The following is a 19421-nucleotide window of genomic DNA, read 5'->3' as shown; positions in this document are numbered from 1 at the left end:
CGCAAATACTGACTTCTTCCTGTCTTTCTTGAGAAGACAAAGGATGGACTTGTGTGCATGTGTGTGTTTGTGTGTGTGGGTGTCCACCATACTGTCATCACACGGTGAAGACAAGAAAAAAAGACTTAATCCATCCGTGGGAATGGAATTCCAGTTAATTGTTGACCTGTTTTAGACGCTGGTTAAGCTAATTGTTTAGATATGCTTCTTCTTGTCAGCTTGGCTGAGATACAAAACATAAAAACCTCTTCCACATGTGGATGACAGATCTCGCTGAACAATTTATAAGCTTATTTGATAAGTACAGAATCACACTGCAATATTCGCATTCATTCAGTAAACAAAGGATAAATAATGTCAGTAAACATAAAGACAAGGAGAGTGAAAAAGTCTGTGTACAGAACGGGAAAGCTACTTTATATGCCGTAGATTCCTCTGAAATGTTAATTATTTACATATATATCTTAGTGTTATTGCATTTATTTTGCTTAACAACTGATGAGTAGCAAAACTGTTGTCGTGGCTGTCTCTCTGTGACCTGCTAAAATAATTCTTGATTATATACAATGTTTTTGTGAATGATATAAATAAATAAAAATCTACATCCTTTAAACCAGTGTACGTGTACTTCAATTTTTTAAATAGGGGCTACCAACTGTAGAGACTATAGAGAGTATATAAATTGCTATATATTTTTAAAATGATATTTTGTGCCTCTCGCTAATTCTTCTCTACCTTTGTGAAAAATCACATCCAAAACACTTTTCTTCGGGAGGTGGAAAGCTTCTCGAACCTTGCCCCTCCTTCCCCCAACTGGTTCTTACGATCTCTTCTGCTCTCTAAGTTGGTATGGGGATCGAGGGGCATGTGTCGATGTGTTGGTCGGCTCGTGAAACAGTCGAACATTCTACAGTCTGTTGTTTTTTTTTTTTTTTTCAATCTGTCGGCACGACCTCGCATTTCAGAACCTCGGGGATGCAAATAAATTTCGGCAGCTTCTTAATGAAGCACTTAAAGTGTACTTGCTGACAGGTCACTACATGCAGCCATAACGACAGCAGTACCTTGCGATCCGATCAAGGTGAGGCGACAGGTGAGACAGGTGCGTCCTCGATCTGCGCGTCACAGGAGAGTTCGCGAGATCAACACAATGCACTACCGCCACTTTAAATTTGCAACAAGGACTACAAGCCGTGGCAGCTGAAGATTGAAATATAATTGTTAATCAGGTATTTTGTAAGTATATAAATTTTATATATCAGTCGTGTCACCGTGGTTTAATTTTATGACGAGGAATTAATTTCCGCCAATTTCGGTAACGAGTTACTGTTCCTGTGTTTGTGATTTCTGTTGTTGTCACTTTACTTACCTGATTCCCGATCATGTTTTAAGCTCTGCTTAGAGAGTAGATGTAATTTTACCTTAGTTCATACTTTCACATTTTCACGACTAGCTGTCTGTCAAATCCAGACGATTGTGAAATATCGCGCATGAACATAACAGGTGTAGATCACCAAGTAGACATGTCAACATGTCATTTATTTGTGATTTGTCATTCCCACACATACTTTTTGCCACACATATTAAGCTTTTTGTCGTCATATTTACAAGAAGAAAATGAGCTGGAATTGTGCTGTTGAGTTTTTATTTACTATTTTGAGTATTATAACTTTAAAAAGTGACAGTGTCTGTCACCATCGCAGAATATTTCCATTTGAATATTAGCTGCATTCAAATGTCATCTACTAAATCCTTAGTCATGAGAACATTTGAAAATATGAAACAAATTGTACAAAATGAAAGCTTTATCATTTTACCCTCCACCTATTCCAAGCAGCTTCATAATCAATGCTTATATAGTGGTATAGAAACTGCCTGCTTGACAGCTCCTGTGACTGGCACAAGCTGAGCATTGGGAAATGATTCAGTGACTTACAGTTGAATGCAGCATGTCAATGGGAGGTTTTACTAAATCCACAAAACGTCCCATTTTTATTTTCATATCCCCACTGCCTGGCCAATTTATTAGCATCTTTAACATTTCTGATTTTCTGAAAAAAGCTTGGAATTCAAAAATGTATTCCTAATAGAATTGTTACCATACTTAAAAAATTGTAAGATGCTTGAAATCTCTGGTTTATTAACAGCATCATGTTGGGCAACCTGACAAATGTGGGCAAGTTCGGCCTTGGAATCTTCTTGGTTGCTGTTGTGCTTTTTGTTGTTGGGTTCTCTGTACCACACTGGGCAATCTTCCATTTTGGCCACTGGGAATTTGGACTGTGGGAAGGCTGTGAATCAAAAATATCCGTCTCAAAATGTGTCAGCACTCTCAACAAAGAGTTCAAGGCTTTCAGATATCTTCCAGGCAAGTGTGTTTGTGTATGCATGTGTGGGAGTATACATGCACATGTCTGCATGCATGCTGAAAGAGTAGAAAGTAGTCAACTTAGCTAAATACCTTGTGACTTAATGACTTATTGACAGGAATGCTCATTAATATTTATTGTATTTGCAGGCTGGTTTCAAGCAACACAAGCATGTGCATGCTTAGCATTTGTCGCCATTGCTGTAAACATTTTGTTTCGAAGCCTTTTTATTTGCCAGAAGAGGAAAATATTCATTTTCATATCAGTGATTCTTGATATGGTGGCAGGTAAATTTTTATTTTTGACATTAAATATGTTAAATTTATCGTAAATTCTGTAGAAAGGTGAGCTCTGCTCTAAAATTTACTGGAACAATTTTGAAACTTCATGATCCAAAATGCCCTTCTTCTTACAGTTGGATGGTGTCATTGAAAGCAATCTAAACACTATACAGCTTAAAATAACATTTTTCTGTTAAACGTTAATTAGGGAATTTTTAAAGAAAGGATGTTTCACTGCAAAATTTAAAGAAATGGGTAGAAGGGGCAAGAACATGAAAGGAAGCAAGAATTCACCTGAGAAAACCCACAATTGCTAGCCCTATAAGCAGATATCTCATTCAGAGAAGATTTGAAAATATATTTGGAACCATTACCTGAGTTTAACAGTCCTTATCTATAAATGATGTGCCACTGTATTACCCCATGTTTTGGTGAGGAATTATATACTTCTATATTTAATTTTTCTTCTATTCAAAACGAGCCCTTGTTGATATTCATTTTTTCCCTGCTTTTATCTATTACAGTGGCATTTGTATTCTTGGGTGCTGTGATGTTTGGCAGTGAGATCAGCAAGTATGGTCAAGTGACATTGTTATGGGGTTTTATCCTTTATGTTGTTGGTGGTGTTCTCCTCATTGCTTCTGCTGCCAGCTTTCTTGTTGAATACTGTCGCCTGAAGCACAAGGAGGGAGCATTGCATCTGGAGAGAGCAGAAAGATGAGCATTGGGTATTGGAAATACAACAGGCTGTGCTCTGTCAAGAACAGACTTTAAAGCCACTGAACAAGAGATGAGCAAAACACAAGTATGGCTGCCTCCCACTTAGCTCCACAATGTGAAAAATGTACAAAAAATATCATGGACAAGCTGAAGCCAAGTAAAGAAGTATCTAGAAAACAAATAGCACCTGATCCTAAAACATCGGGTGAAGGTTAAGACATTGAGGAGGTGAAGCTGTGCATATTGATTGTTGAGTTAATTTTACCTTAAAACTATTAACCATCAGTGTTGTAGAATGTAGTGCACCTATAACCCTAATCCTCCAAATAGAGAATATATTAGTTACATGTACTCTAATTTCAAAACTTGTATCTTTGAAAGAGAATGTTGTCTTTATTCCCTATTTTCTGTATATACTTGGTGTCAGATAGATTATAACACTTAGAATCTTGTTTGTACATCATGTTCTGTATTGTGTTGTATCTACCTGGTGCCTGACATTGCAATCTGTTTGGAATTATTTACATCTGTCATAAAACATGTCATAAAATTGTTTATTATCAGCATAATCATGAAAGAGATCATTTTAATCTAATATTAGAAATCTAAACTATACACACACAGAGTTCTGCAGGCACATGTACATGTGTGTGTCACTGTCAAGATGTGTGTATGTACAATTCAACTTTTTACACAATAGAATGTGGTGAAAACATTTTATTCATGGCACAAACATACCAGTCTGTCTGATTTTAATTAATACCATTGGAATCATGTTATCATGAAGTTTTGATTGCAGTTTGAAATATTCATTGGCTTGGCTTACTAAAAAAAAAAAACAAAAAAAAAAAACAAACAAACAAAAAATATCAGTGCATAAATTTTATCTATACCTGTACAAAGTTTAACTGAACTGTTAGTTCCAGGTATTCCTGGAAGTTTTATATTTTAAGGTCTGCAGCTATTTTATGTTGGAAAAAAACTTTATCATAGATGATATTATAAATGACATAATCTCTTTATTGTAGTGTTGATCAAACCTGACAGCTGTTTTATATTTTTTCACATTTCAAATAAATATCTAGTTATATGTCAGTCTTGGCTTTTTCTCTTTGAGAGTTGGAAGACGGATTGTTATCATTTTTTTTTTTTTACATGGGGTGGAAGAAGGTTTGGAAATTGAAATGGAAATCACACTTTGTGGCACAAAAGGTTTGAGTCGTACCTTAATAATAATAAATGTATGATTTGTATAGTACATACTCATGCTCATAAGGAGCTTTTTCTTGTCTTTTGAAACAACAATGAGACATAGACAACATACAAAGAAACAGAAGGATGGCAACAGTACTGATGATTACTAAAAGACAAATATAGAAAATGCAACATGGAATCAGGTAACAAGAACTAAGCGTGCTGTGATTCAGCAGAGGAAGATTAAGGAAGAAGCAATAAATAGAAAAGTGGGTGTGTGAAAAAGGAGTAGCATTCATTCTGTGGACCGTTAATGTTACGAGTAATGCTCAAAGAAGAGGTGTACGTGTCTTAATCAGTACATACTTAAAAGATTCATATGGTGGATAGAGGGTGGATATGGAAGGTGCGAGAGTTCCATTGTTTTTCTGCATAATGACTAAAATTCTTGTGAATGTATGTTGTTCTGGTGACAAGAATAGTGAGGATACAATCATCAAAGAGCAGTTTGATGACAGAGATGTAGAGGAAGAAAAGTTAAGAGAAATAGTCACTTTTGCTTACAAGTTCTCCAAGATGTTTATAACTGCAATCGTGTAGAAAATATCAACAATTTTCTAACAAGGTCCTGAGTTTTATTATCTAGACTAATTAGATATGCAGTCTCACTACTATGATTGATCTATGTATTGTCCAATTAATAATTTGGTATTAGTACTGCTGTCGTGACTGCATTTATGCTGATGGTATTCACCATCTTCTCAACGTGAGAACACAATGAGCTCTTTGTTTTGAGATTATATTTTTATTATTACGTATGTTTATATTTCTATTTCTTTGTAAAGCCCTTTGATCGAGCTACCTTTGATGATGGGGGTAAAGTGCTATATAAATTCACTTTATAATTATTATTATTATAAAAATTATCGATCTTATCAATTACGGCACGTTATCTGACAACTACATTTGGCTGAAATTAAAGGTGAGGCACAGACTACGACAAAGCCTTTTTTTTTCGGGCTTGCGAATAAATTCCATCACGAACTCCATGATTCCTAGAGCGCGAAATGCAGGGAGAGTACTCTCTCGTCACCTCCCAGGAACGTCTACAATTGTTGTCTCCCGTACAAAATTTAGGCACATCTAAATTTGTGTACTGTAAGATGTATAACCTGTGGGGATTTCTACCTATTACCAGTTCACTTGAAAACTTTTTTTTTAAAAAGAACGTTTATTTATAAATACGCTACGCTCAACTGACTGGGTATGATTTGGGCATAGGCATTATTAGCGATACTCTTCCATTGTATCGGCAAGCATTGAGATTGGACGCCGTCACGTGACCCACACCGGCTTGATTCATTCAGCGCACACTACATCCCCTTGCGGTTGCAGCGGTCCTCATAAAGCCTTACAAAGGTAAGTACTGTCAACAAATCATAATTTCAGGAGTCTCTTGTCTTTAATTAAAACTCTTGCCATTTACGCTATTTTGGGATTGTTAATGCAACTGACTTGTTTCAACACTCGGCAGCCGAGGCTAAACTGACATTACACAGTGGATGCTTACAGAGCAGCACACCATGTACATGCTGAAGGAGAGAACACGTTAGTTTTATACTTGTTCTAGCTGTTGCTGGTACAAAGGTTGTATAGCAAGATGTACAAAACTTTCCGTGGAAGAGGTTCATGCATTACTCCGGAAAAGTAAAAGAGCGACAATATTTTTGTTGTTATGATTGAATTTGCAATGGTTATGTTTGTTAGTTCAGGCCAGAGTACGAGTATCTCATCAGTTCCTGTTACACGGCAGCAGCATCAGTCTCTTTAAAAAGCAAAACACAAGAAATAAATGTTGATGTACCTGTGGAAAATGAGAGAGATAAGATTTCTAACTGTTGTGTGTACAAAACTGAATATTTAGCATGAAGAGTTTGAGAAACAACCTGCTTTGGTAGGAATAACATTCCGCAGTCACGCTGTTGACTCAGCCTTCTAGTAAGGAAATCGAGTAGTGAGAATCGGGGGTCACAAAGTGAAGATTTCGTCGAGGGTTTGCTGTTCTTTCTTAGTTGAGAGGGTGGGTTGTTTTGCTCTGGTAGTTGATGGCTTAGTATCATCAATGCTTCTTTCCCTCCCCCAAATGTGTGCCTGGAAATGAACCCTTTGTCTGCCTGCAGGTGTTCTCCTTGGTAAACTAAAGCAGACGGTAGCCCAGGTTCAAGTATGGGCTGAACACAGAAGACAAGTAATTCTAGCGAAAGGGATTAAATACATGCCATAGGGATTAAATACATGCCATGAACAGGTCATGGGAACCAATGCTTTCTTTGACATCAAAGAGGGAACTGTAGTGAAGTACGAACTGTGCTAGCATTCTCTAAATGTCATGCACATACCAAAGTTGAATGTAACAAAATATCATAGCAATTAGTCTGCTTCCTAGCTCTACACAAAAACGTTAAACATTGCCAGGTGTTTTTGCTGGCTGAAAGTGCAAAGTCATAAGGGTCAAAAGATCACATCCTGCTTGCAGGATTGTAAGATTAGTTCCTGCTGTAAGTCTACAATATTAGAAAGTCTTAAGTTGATTATGAATAACATTTACATTATTTGACTCTTTTTCTGCACACTAGCATAACATGTACATGGTAGCATACACATGTACCTTTGCAAGTTGATCCTGGTAGTTAGACATAGTTGTTCTGTCAATATTTATGTTAGAAGTATCTTAAAGGACTTAAAACAAATAACCTGGGAGCTCCTCAACCTTTTGAAACAGCCATCAGTTATACCACATTGCTAAAAAGGTCTCCTGACTAAAGTGCTGTCTTGTACCAGAAATAGTCTTGTCAATATTGGACACAACAGATACTGGCTATTATTATCAGAAATGTTGACTTGTGATAAAGTGGGTGGCACATGCTAAGGTGCTGAACATTATATGCTGATATGAAAAAAATTTAGTCATCTTGCATGGTCAGTAGTTGAGGAGTGAGGTGTTTCAATTTTGAGCTTTCGCCAATCACAGGAGAGCTTTTGCAAGGTTGGTGTCATCTCTTCTCCTTTTCATCTTCCCCAACCTTCCACAGTGTTAGGCAACCACCCCAGGGTCAGCTTAGGGAATTATATTGTGTCATGTGGGTATCAATCCAGCTAATATATGCACCTTCAGGTTTTAGGACTGTTTCTCTAACCAAATGGTAGTTAAGGGTTTCTGTTTCCCACTTTTGTTAGTGACACCAATCAGAGGATAAACCTAAAAATCCCCAGAGAATTGCATTATTGTCATCAAAGTAAACTGCGCTCATCAAGGACGTGTACAGGAGGATTGTTGTCTTTTTGCCAAGACCAACGCTTAGCCTCTTGCGAAGTGATCCACTGTTAGTCTCGGCGAGCCTCAACAAAGAATGTGAATAAACCGGACGTTATGTCGTCTAATGCCTCGTTTTAGCAGTTAACTTGGGGGAAAAAAATCGTCTGCCAGCAGTCCAGGGATATTAATTAGTTCGTGCTCTCATATAGCCATCCCTACGATTTTATACATTCTAAACATAAGTTTTAATGTTCTTTGTGTACATTCAGCTATAAACTGTTACACAATATACATAAATCTCAGGATGAACGATGACCTGTACAAAACTGGACTCAGCACTGACTGTCGTCGATGAGGCGATGCACGGCGACAGCCGGTGATGAAAATGCGCTACATGAGAGCTCGAGTTCTCAGCGATGAGTGCGCGTGCACCCGGCCATGTCTCGCGACCCCATAGCCAGGAAAAATCGCTGAGTAACGCTCGAGCCGGTCGCTTTGCGCTGCGCAAATCCTGCTTTGATTGTTTGGGGCTTGGGACCTACCTGACGAGTGGCCAGGCTTGGTTTTTCCTTGAAACGCATCAACCAACCGGGGACCGGCTGGCTGCGCCTGGTTGGACAGGTTTTTTTTCGGTGGAAAGTTATTAGCGGCTGCGGCGCGTGTCCGGCTACTCACCCTATATTACTGCGCGACTAAAGGTCAGCGGCTGGCGTGTCATTGTTCCGTCAGGTCACGAGTGATAGCGAGGCTGCGATACTCGGCTGTGTCTAGCTCTCAGTGTAGTCAGCATAGCCACCGAGGCGGGTACAATTCAGGGTGCTCAAACGCAACAAGACAATTCACTTGCAAAATGCCAGGAGGGTGTTGCAAATCCGGAAAGGTAAGATATTGCGATGTTTGGTTTTGTCAGAATGTTATTTCTCGTGCGAGAGGTATTTCGCGTTGTCAGAATGGAATTTCTTATGTAAGCGAAACTGAACTGTGGTAGAAATCGTTGAGATTGTTCAGTGTACTGTAGCGAGCAACTGAAAGTCTGTCGGTGTGTGGAAAATGTCAATAACGAGTGTCCCGCGTGTCTTCGGTTGCCGTGGTATATTCTAGTTTATTTACCATCGTTTTGTAGCGGCGATGAATGAGGAGGTCAAAGCGATCCATATCTGTTTTCCCCTAGTCCAAGTGTCTTTGGCAATAGGAAGTTGTTTGATTTTGGCTACCACATAAGTAACTTCTTTATACATAATGAGAGTTGTCTTTTGGGTGGGTGTATGTATTGGAGATGGAATGTTGTATAAATTGAACCCAACCCTCTAAACATTACTTTTTTAAAACCAGGGATTTGAAAAATGACAATGCATTCATATTGAGGATAAATAGAACGCCTCTAAATCATGTCCCTTCATTTTCCTCCTTCTCTTTTTATAATGGTAATGCGATAAAGTTGATGTGTGTGATGTCCGTATATTGTTCTTTAGAGAGGGCTGTGTCTCAAACTTGCAGTCTGTCAGGGTCGTTACCATTTATATACTTTTTCACATCATATTGCTTCTTTTGTAAAGCTACTTCATGCATGACATAGCTAATGCCCGTGGTTACTTGTGTTGTTAAACTGACATTTGATTGTAAGGACTGAAGATTAGTACTCTAGCATCAGTTGCATGCAGCGATATCAGTAATAAAAATATAAAACAAAAAATGATTGTGGCCATTGAAAGTTCAGTTTCATCAGGCTGGTGACCCATGTATATAACCAAACGTCAGAAAGCACGATGTGAGGACAGTAGCTCATGTGCTGAGTGAGAAGAATAACTCGCCAGTCGTGCTAACCATGCCGGTCACGAGGCCATGCTTGTAGGCGGCAAATGGCAGAAGTCACGCAGAGTTGTTCAAGTTTTCTGTCGTCTAGTTTATTTCTCTCTCCTTCCCCGCCATTTCTCCACTGCCACCTGTCTAATATATCGCTTTCTTGTTTTTGACTACTTCTGTGTGTACATGGAGTCCCTAGGTATATTATCTCGGGGTCTAAAGAGACGCTTGTTCGGGTGTGTCATGGGGGTGAAAAGGTCTTTGTTGAGACACTGTATGTCTGCTTGGCTTGCCTCTGATAATTCATCTCCCCCCGCCCACATCTCTGTCTCCTCCCCCCTCCCCCCTCCAGACTGCCTCACGCTGTGTGCGATTCCTGAGATGGTCGTTGTCTTGCTGCTTTATCAGAGCAGTGAGCAGAGGGCCGCGTGATGACACAGTAAGACTGCTAGGCGGCTGACCCCGGGGTCAACTGCACTCCTTGATAGTAGACTCCTCACGGGGCACAAGTAGGATGTGCCTGGGAAGGGGTAGGTGGGGGGGGGGATTGGTGTTTTACGCCGTCAGCAACTAAGGCTACAGCACGGCAAGACAGCCAGCCCTGTAACACATGCACATGTAGAGATGTGCCGAGGGCGAGATAGCTTAGATCAAAGATATCATCCCGAAAGAAGTATGAAAAACTTGAAAGGTCATAATTCGCTGTCACTTGTTATCAGAATTCAGTGGCATACTTTTATATGGACCTTGGATTTAGAACTGTCTGTCCCTTGGTGTTAGACTTTCTCTGACTTTCAAATCTCTCTTTTCAAATTTGTTCAGAAAATACTACTTGTGTCATTTATTGTTAACTTGTTCATCGGAGTTTTTTGGATATGGTGTGACTCGTACATGTTAAAAAGGCGCCATATAAATGCTGATTATTATTAAGGTCACAGTAATACTGAGAAATTTTCATTGGTGTGCACTTTTCGGCTACTAATGGAAAATTTTTTTTTTAACTGGGAGAAGCCCCGGGCTGTAGGATGGATGCGTGCTCGTTTTGTCTGTAAGGGAGTGTCGAGGTACTCCATCTCTCCTATCCCCTATTCACCGCACCCCCCTTCACTTCCTTCACTTTCCAACTTTTTGAAGTGTTACAAATCAAGCGGGTCGGTCGTGGGTGGTCTCAAAGATCAGCGAAGTCTTCATTTTTAGCTTTAATTAAAAACTGCATCTTGGTGTAGATAGTTCGGCGTTGTTATTGGAAACGCGGCTTCGTGGAAGACGGGCTGTGTGGCTAAACAAACCCGACACTAAACCAACCACTTAAAACATTGTCCAGTGACCGCCAAGCCGTGAGAGGAGGCATTCTTGTGACAAGATGTTACAGGATGTAAGCCAGAACATGCTATACGGAGATCAGGCTGTCATCGATGCCCCTTGACACCAAGCTGCACGGAACTGTGGATGCTTTGCAGATGACTGCCAGATTTTTCTCTGCTGGCTTTTAAGTGTGATTTAATTTTGTAAGACGAACTAGAACAACTGCAGATACGAACAGCGCTCATAAAATCATTTTTCCGGTACCAGATAAGTGTTGAGACCAGGAACACATCTACAGCCAAGTTTCTAACAACAGAAATGATTCTGCATTAACGGACTAGGTGTCCTTCCAAGTGGCCCTCAAGTTCACAGACACATAGGAGGGAAGGAGAGGCTAGCACAGCTTACCTGACATGCAGCCTTCATTAGGAGGAGACACCTGGTGTTCCTCGTTTATTATTAGTTGTAATTAGACCGCGCCATGTGCACTGAGCGCGTGTGGGCACACCTGTCATTGATCGGAGGGAGGTATGAGGAGATAACACAGGGAGGAAATGCGAGACACATCGTTCTTGTGGCCCAGCAGTAGTCTGGTTGTTGTCGACAGTGTGGAGTCCGTTTGTCTGTAAGTCAAACTTGCAGCACTGCTTCTGTTGGCTAACTTTCGATCATCATCGCTGCTTTTTATTCGACACGTGTTCGATTAGTAACAGTAGGCCCCCTTAATGTGCGTAACACTAATGGCGTCTGTTACTAATTAGGCATACACAGGAGGAGCGAGTATAAGACAGGCAAAGGACCCGTATGTGTATGGCGAGTGTCATCATCGATTGTCGTGTGCAGTGAGCCGACGTGGTGGTCGGTTGTCGTAGGCGCGGTTGGCGGATACAGTGATAGTCTCACGAGGGATTAGTGTGTGCGGCACCATCGACTCACAAGTCAGCGTGACCTGCAAGCAGACGGTGACGAGAGCGAGGGGGTGTGCTTGAGGGGTACAGATCCCCTGCAAGAGGGGAGGGGCCGTGACGAAAGACCCCTCAGTCAGCAGGGTAGTGGCATGGCGTGCTGTTGCTAGTGGTTTCCATAGGATGTATCGAGTTTACAGCTGGAAAGTAGACGAAGCCAGGGTGTCGCCGCAGCGTCGGGATGAACGCCAGCACCAGGTTGACGTCACTGATGAGAAGGTAGGACGCCAACGAGGGCATACTGTGCCGAGGTAAAGGTCACTGGCGTGCAGTTGGCTTCAACAGCCGATTTCTCGCGAGACCTCGACCCTACACACTAACCCAGGTACCCGGCTCCTCCTGGTTCTGCCGCTCACCGTGCCAGCTGTGGATTTATTGTCAATTTTCGTTATGTTATTTCATTTATGACTATTCAGGCGCAGCGGGTGTGACGTAATAGTGAAGCACCTGCACTCTGTTCCTCCCCTCCCCTCGACTCGCACAGCTCATGATCCAACACGTTGACGCGCTAGCTCTCCCGCCTTTGTTTCTTTTTTCTTTCTCTCTCTTACTTTGTCATCGTATTTCATCCGGTCCAGACGTTCATGCCACACTGTCGCCATCCGGCCTTTCATTATAGAGGAATCTGTGCACCTTGTTTCCCACCAGCGATATCTCGACAAACCGCCGAGTCACGTGGCTGGTGAGCAGCGTGGACCGACTCCCGGATATCGGGTTCGTAGCCTCTGTGTGGGTGTTTGTCTCATTGTTTTCTCTCTTGTTGAGCACTTTTAGTGGTTGTCTGCCGGAGGTGACTGTTCCCGCATCCGCATTTTTTGTTTGTTAAGGAAGTAAGCAGTGGGGGAGGAGTGGGCCAGACGAATGAGCGCAGCTACTGCCCCTTGACGCTGGCCCCAAGCGCGACAAGGTGTGGCCAGACTTGCCACAAGAGGGCGCAGCGGGTGACCAAGGTTTACGGAGATTCCAGCGTGGCTGCAAAACCAGAATCCTTTCATTGTATGGGTTTTGGTGATGATCACAACTGCGCCGAGCGCTACCCGCAGACGTGGCAGTAACGGTGCCCACACAAACTAGGGTTGTGTGACCACTAACGATGTATCCGTGTTAACACTTTCAGACATGTTTAGAGTGGATGAGGAGCTATTTTGGAAGTGTTGGCTGTGATCATGCTTACTCTCGTTACCCGTGGGTTTCAGTTTTTGCAACCTTACAGACATTCATTGATGTGAGTCTACACACGTGTTATTATTCATGTACATGTACAGTCAACAATAGATGAGGATGTTGGGGTTGGAGCGGCTTGTACTGAGTACTGCTGTTTCCGTGCCAGGAGGGAACTGGGTGGTGTGGAAGGTGAGTAGCCAAGTAGCTGGCTGGGGGAGTGGGGTACGATAAGGGATGAAAGCCGTGCCACGGTGGACAAAAAATGTCTCACGGAGATGCGCGAGGCTTGGCGGTGACACAGGCTAGCAGTGTCGTGACCTCCGTGTGACCTGGCGTGCAGCCTTGCCCCTGATGCCCAGTCCACAGTGTGTGACCTTTAGTTGACTCTTCGCATCTTTCAGAACCAGGTGTTTTTTTATTTTTTTTCCGGGTTGCACGTGTTGCTAATTGGCTGACACTGTATAACAACAGGTAAACTGCGTGACCTCCGCGCGTCTGGTGTTGAGTTTAATCAGATGTCCAGGTGGTTGATTTGTTCGCTGTTTGAGAGTTTAGTTTGTTGAACTTTGTTGTGAAGTTGTTTACAGACCTTGCTCCATACAATACGATCCACATTCGTGATCTTACTTTGCTGCTTTAAGACCCAGAGACGGACGACTTAGATATGGTCGGCATCTTTACCAGACATTATAGGATATCCACTGTTTCTTATATATATATTATCTTCCTGACATAGCATTTCTGGAAGCATGCATGGGTACTAGGGTAAGGTATTGTGTTGTGCTGCTTTAACATGTGAGCTTTGTGACTGTGCAGGAGATGTCTCAACTAGGACAGCTATCCCTGGGCAAACCAGCCCCCGACTTCACCACCAAGGCCGTCGTCAATGGAGAGTTCAAGGACGTGTCCCTGACCCAGTACAAGGGCAAATACGTCGTTCTCTTTTTCTACCCACTGGACTTGTGAGTAGTTCCTGACATCGTGTGACCTCCTGTGCCCAGTCTGTATCCCTCGTTAAATTAACTTGAAATAAACTAGTTTCTCCGTATTCTTACCGCTGGATACCGAGATCTGGCTATTGCACTTTGACAGCAAATGTTCATGTTTCCTGTGTGGCTGTTACACAGAATTGTTTGACACCAGTTACATTATAAAACCTAAATAAATCATTGGACTGTAAGCGTTCGTATACAGAATTAAGACTGATGACTGGGTGGCTCGGCATTCTGGTGTTTGCACTTAACTGTTAGAGGTCATGCTGGAAGACCTGCTCAAGTTCCCTCGAGTAGTTTTTGTAACCAAGGTGCTTCGGACTAAAATTAAACATGTAAGGGTTGTATAACATGAAAATAGACTTGAAACACCTGATAACAGTTTCAGATACTGCTCTCCAGCCTAATCTGGAGACTGAGTGTGGCGGTTCGGTGTGCCACCTTTTTTTTTTTTTTTTTTTTTTGAAGGAGGGAAGGGTGGGGGCCAGTTATAACTTGTCAAGACTCGTACTGTCGTAATACTTTATCACTGGACATTGTTTTGTACCAGTTTTCGTGTATTTCTTTACTTAGCACCTAGGAAATGCGCTAATCAGGAGTGTTGTGGCTGTCAGTCAGTATCGTCACCTGTACGACTTCCGCACGTTCATCTAGAAAACAAATGTCACCGGTGGCGTGCACACTTCGCGGCAGTGTCGTGACCTCCACCGGAGGGCGGCGTGGCGCGCTCATGACCTTACAAGCGGTTGTTAGCTCGCTGATCGATTCTGTCAAAACTCGTGACAACCTGTCGAACATTACCCGCCCTTCGTGCCGAACACCTGCTGGTGATGTGATAATAACTGTCAGGGTTGTGTGGTAGCAGATATGTGAATGAATTTTTTGCACGGACGGGTAGAAAATGTACTTTCACGTGCGTTCATCGTCCCGCCCCTAGAATTACCTTTTGCTCGGATGACGCAGGAATATATATCGGCAGATGTCTGACAGCTGACATCTCATTTCTGTTGATGATGTCTGTGAGAACCTAGACACTTTTGCAGAAAAAAGTGAAATGAAAAATGGCCTTCCATAGATGAATCCGTTTGAGTGTTAGACAAAGTTAGACGGCAGTTAGTGATGACAGAATCTGTGGCGGTTGGACAGGTGGGTGTGTTGCACGTCTGACATCTGTGATAGTCAGCAGACGGAGGACATGGCGTGCATGACGACATCGGTGAGCGGACTGGTTTGTCGTTGTGCATGTGATCTGCAGCTCACTCCTCCCGCACACTTCTTCACGCTCCGTAGTGACGTACCCGGGCAAACACACACACCGAGTGCACGCGCGCCCCAAATGTAGCCCCCTTCCCTCCCGACGAAGATCAGTAAAGACATGTCTTGAGAGTTGGTTGGGGGGCTGTGTATAGTTGTGTTAGGGGATGGCATGGCACAGGAGTGTCCCATTTTGTGACTGGAGGCTACTGAGATGTCAGGCCTGTGTCTCACTGTCACGGCCTAGAGAAACTGATAGGTGGGAGGGAGGGAGGATCTCACCAGTTAGCTCCAATCCCCCAGGGTACTACACCAATGACAGTGCAATTTTAAAAGGGTTTATTATTAATGCAGCCAGAAGCTTATATGTTTTCGTGCAAATCACGTACATTGAGAATGAAAGAAGGGGAGGTGCTTGTTTGATTACTTAAGGCGTTTCATTTGCATCTTATCACAAATCCCGACACCATGAGTTAACACTACCCAACCTTGAACCAGTGAAAGATTCATGTTTATTGTTAGTCTGCCTGGAAAAATGTTGCACAGCAAAGTACACTGTAGTGCATTGTTTTCACGCATGTTTTGAGATGTGTATATAATTTTTCTTTAGCATGTGCATGTTTATTAAGACCAATGTGGTGTGCTGACAGTGAAGTCATGTGTGTGATTACATTTTTATACAACAACATTCAAGAGAAATAACTGCAAAGTCTGCTACACTGGTCTATAGATGCAGCTCTAAAATTGCATAAGGTACATTCTCAGTTATATGATGAGGCCTGCAGTCAGATGTGTGCAATGATGAAACAGAATCCTGATATCCTCTACCCCTTGCACCCACCCCATCATAGCTTTGCCATTTAACAAGCCCATCTGCTGACATTTTGGGGGTATGGTGTGTATATAGGCCTGTGTAAAAGGCAACTTGGAGTAAGTAAAGTCAGTGTTGTTGCACATAGTACAGAGTGCAAGTTAAAATTTTAACATCAAGCTTTTGCTTCAGTGGCTGACTAAATATTGACACGATTATATTTTCAGCACCTTTGTCTGCCCAACTGAGATTATCGCCTTTAGTGACCGTGCAGAAGAGTTCCGTGCCATCAACTGTGAAGTGCTGGCCTGCTCCACTGACAGTGTTTTCTCTCACTTGGCATGGTGGGTGTGGCATCCGTCACATGACTTCTACTATTTAGCAGAGTGACTTATACTTAGTTATCTTGTGATTGTATTAGCATTCTGATACAGCATCATGATAATTAAGTATCTTAATTGCTTCTCCCTTCTTCAGTTGTGGGACTACACTTCCCTCACTCATTATTCACGGGACTTGTAGCAGATTCCTGTCACCATTAAATCCTGTACCTCTCAAGATCAAGTTAATGGGAGGGTTAATATTAAAACCAAGGGGTGGCTGTAGAATTTATCATGCAAGAGATAAGGAAACAGGGACATCTGACCTGTTAAAATATAGGACGGGCACGTGTGTATGTGTAATAACAGGTCACAGCAAACTGATATTTGTGAGACAGGAAGGTCTTACAAGTATTATCTGTTAAAAGTAGTTAAGACTTCTTGACTCGTGAAAGATCTAATATGTATGCCGACATTATTTGAGAATTGATTTCTCTCTCTCTTTAACAAAATCCTGCAAAATAAAGATTGTCTTATTTTCCTCTGGTTCTCACAGGGTCAACACACCACGCAAACAGGGAGGCTTGGGGAACATGAACATTCCACTTTTGGAGGACAAAACTGGACAAATCTCGCGCAATTATGGCTGCTTTAAGGAGGAGGATGGCATTGCTTACCGGTCAGTGATTCACTTCCAATTATTAAATTCATTAGTGTTAGTGAGTATTCCAGGGGTATGTCAAAGATTCTCCATGGACAACATGGAAGTTTTTATACTATGGATCTTAAGGTACAGTTGCAGCATTTCAGCTTGACCTCAGCAAGTCTTCCAGAATAGTCATGAAATATCAGCGAAACACAGCGCTGTAGTTGTATTTTCAGAGTTAATTTGGACATCGTGGTGCAGTCCTCCTAATATTATGTACATGCTTGGTTCACATGCCTTAAGCCAAACATACAAGGAACTTGAACTGCCTGGGTGTGCCTTGAAATGCCCAGTGGTGTAGTAATTAAAACACTGACTTGTCACCATTGCAGTGAGAACTTAATAATGGTGTGAGCTTTTATAGAGCAGTATCCCAGCCAAGGCCAGGCTTTCTGTGCATTACAAACACAAAACAGACAAAATTCCTGTGTTTCTGCAAAGTTAATACGAATGTCAGGTCGTTTTTCTGCCAGATGACTGTTTGGCACTGATGTAAAATCTATCCCAGGGACAACTTTTAAAAATGAAGAAACTGCGATTGCATTAGTCAGGATTAACAACAGTGAGAGTTGATATTAGCAGAGAAATGAATAAAAAGCCACAGGCAAGTAAATAGTCAAACACAATGCTGATGTAAGAAAAAAGTGCAGATCAGTACAATAAGCACTACAACCACAACAAATCCAAGAAAATGAAAATGCAGAGAACTGGTCTCCTCAAGCCTTTTAGAGGAAGGGACACCACTCTCCAAAGGTCCATAGTTCAGATCTCATCGTGTTAGCTGTTTGTGGGGATGGCCTTTGGGAGTTTTCTCCAAGTAATCCAGTTTCCAGAATTCAGTTTTCCCCCACTTTGCAGGCAAAACATCAAAATTCACTTGATTATAAAATTAGAGTTAAAGGAAGGCAAGATACTGTTGCAAAGCATGTGTATTTCTTTGTTCTTAAGTGTTAATACAATCTTCTTGTTTTTGCAGAGGTCTTTATGTCATTGATGGCAATGGAACACTTCGACAAATTACCATAAATGACTTGCCTGTGGGAAGATCTGTAGATGAAACACTTCGGCTGGTGCAGGCATTCCAGTACACTGACAAGCATGGCGAAGGTGACAAATGTTTTCATTGTCATCTTTATCATGATTTTTAACAAAACTTTGTTCAAATTTGCTTGCCTTCAGCAAATGAATGATAAAGCTGATTTAAGTTACTCACTCCAAAGTTGATCTTGCAGTTCGTTAATGTTAATGTTGCTGTTGTTTGGTTAGATTTTGGCTTGTTTAATCATTTATGTGGATTTTATTGATCTTGGTTCTACATAGGAAATGTACTCTAAATTCTATTATTAAATGAAGCGAGAAGACTGTTTTATGACATTCTAATTAGTGTAATTGCAGTCATTTTTGTGGGAGTTGTCTGTTAATCTTGCGGGGATTTATAAGTACCTAAATGTTGTTGCAGTTTGCCCGGCTGGTTGGAAACCTGGAAGTGACACCATCAAACCTGGTGTGAAGGAGAGTAAAACCTACTTTTCTAAAGTCAACTGAGACTCTTCTGGTTACCTGTGTCAGGAACTGTTATCTAAAGCTAGCATCTTCAAAACATCTTCACAGGCCTTGACACCCTTCCGTGGCTACAAACTGCCCTTTGTTTTCAGAAGGGGAGGCAACTGTTTAGCTGCCAGACGACAGCAGCAAATGTGAAGCGTGTGATTTTTGTTGTAGATTACAATCAAGAACTTTTTTTTTCTTTAATAAAAAATTGGATAAGCTACTACAAAAGTCTGAAACCTTTTTCTTCCACATTTTAAGTTATTTATCATGGTGTATAATTGGGGCATCACAGGCACTAGTCTCTATTTTCTAATCCTTTCTATATTTTCTTTTTTGAGGGGTAAGCGATGACTGTGTTTTAAAATATATAAGGCTTTTAGCCCAACACAGCTTCAACCAAATTTAAGCTATGCAGTCGAACTTCTATAGGTCGAAGCTTTAAGGGACTAATGAAAACAAGGAAGTTTGTCGAAAAAAGAAAATTTTTTTTCACTGTGGACCTTTATTTCTGCATATACTCATGCATTGTTATTCCCAGCATGTCTTTAGGTTACTCTGTTGACATGGGAATGCAGTGTATTGAGTTTATATTGCTCTATCAGTCTTTCTACATTTTTTTCATCGTGTTCCTAATGTGTGCTTAGGGAGGTTTTGTAGCCTGACGGTTAGG

General features: G+C 41.5%; 2 protein-coding genes across 7 annotated transcripts; both read left to right on the top strand.

The window, feature by feature from the left end:
* The first annotated feature begins 1296 nt into the window (after positions 1 to 1296).
* On the top strand, positions 1297 to 4460 carry LOC112574216. Its single transcript, XM_025255115.1, has 4 exons — positions 1297 to 1315; positions 2148 to 2368; positions 2519 to 2656; positions 3175 to 4460. The coding sequence occupies exons 2-4, from the start codon at positions 2152 to 2154 to the stop codon at positions 3369 to 3371; spliced, it is 552 nt and encodes a 183-aa protein (XP_025110900.1). The 5' UTR covers positions 1297 to 1315; positions 2148 to 2151; the 3' UTR covers positions 3372 to 4460.
* Positions 4461 to 5835: 1375 nt separating this feature from the next.
* Positions 5836 to 18974, top strand: LOC112573157 (peroxiredoxin-like). 6 transcript variants are annotated; one of them, XM_025253266.1, is made up of 6 exons: positions 5836 to 5983; positions 13934 to 14079; positions 16402 to 16518; positions 17051 to 17173; positions 18177 to 18307; positions 18660 to 18974. In XM_025253266.1, the coding sequence occupies exons 2-6, from the start codon at positions 13937 to 13939 to the stop codon at positions 18743 to 18745; spliced, it is 600 nt and encodes a 199-aa protein (XP_025109051.1). In that variant the 5' UTR covers positions 5836 to 5983; positions 13934 to 13936; the 3' UTR covers positions 18746 to 18974. The 6 variants fall into 6 exon arrangements, with proteins under 6 accessions (XP_025109051.1, XP_025109050.1, XP_025109053.1 ...); XM_025253265.1 differs by lacking the exon at positions 5836 to 5983 and adding an exon at positions 8512 to 8760; XM_025253268.1 differs by lacking the exon at positions 5836 to 5983 and adding an exon at positions 11500 to 11613.
* Positions 18975 to 19421: the final 447 nt, after the last annotated feature.

This window comes from Pomacea canaliculata, linkage group LG10 (genome assembly GCF_003073045.1).
Source record: "Pomacea canaliculata isolate SZHN2017 linkage group LG10, ASM307304v1, whole genome shotgun sequence".
Lineage (NCBI taxonomy): Eukaryota > Metazoa > Mollusca > Gastropoda > Architaenioglossa > Ampullariidae > Pomacea > Pomacea canaliculata.
This window is presented reverse-complemented; position numbering and strand designations above follow the sequence as displayed.

Coding starts and splice junctions, on each gene's coding strand:
- LOC112573157 (XM_025253263.1), top strand. CDS start 12,077: ATGTATCGAGTTTACAGCTGGAAAGTAGACGAAGCCAGGGTGTCGCCG. Junction 12,173..13,933: donor TTGACGTCACTGATGAGAAG/GTAGGACGCCAA, acceptor GTGACTGTGCAG/GAGATGTCTCAACTAGGACA. Junction 14,080..16,401: donor TTTTTCTACCCACTGGACTT/GTGAGTAGTTCC, acceptor TTATATTTTCAG/CACCTTTGTCTGCCCAACTG.
- LOC112574216 (XM_025255115.1), top strand. CDS start 2,152: ATGTTGGGCAACCTGACAAATGTGGGCAAGTTCGGCCTTGGAATCTTC. Junction 2,369..2,518: donor GGCTTTCAGATATCTTCCAG/GCAAGTGTGTTT, acceptor TTGTATTTGCAG/GCTGGTTTCAAGCAACACAA. Junction 2,657..3,174: donor GATTCTTGATATGGTGGCAG/GTAAATTTTTAT, acceptor TATCTATTACAG/TGGCATTTGTATTCTTGGGT.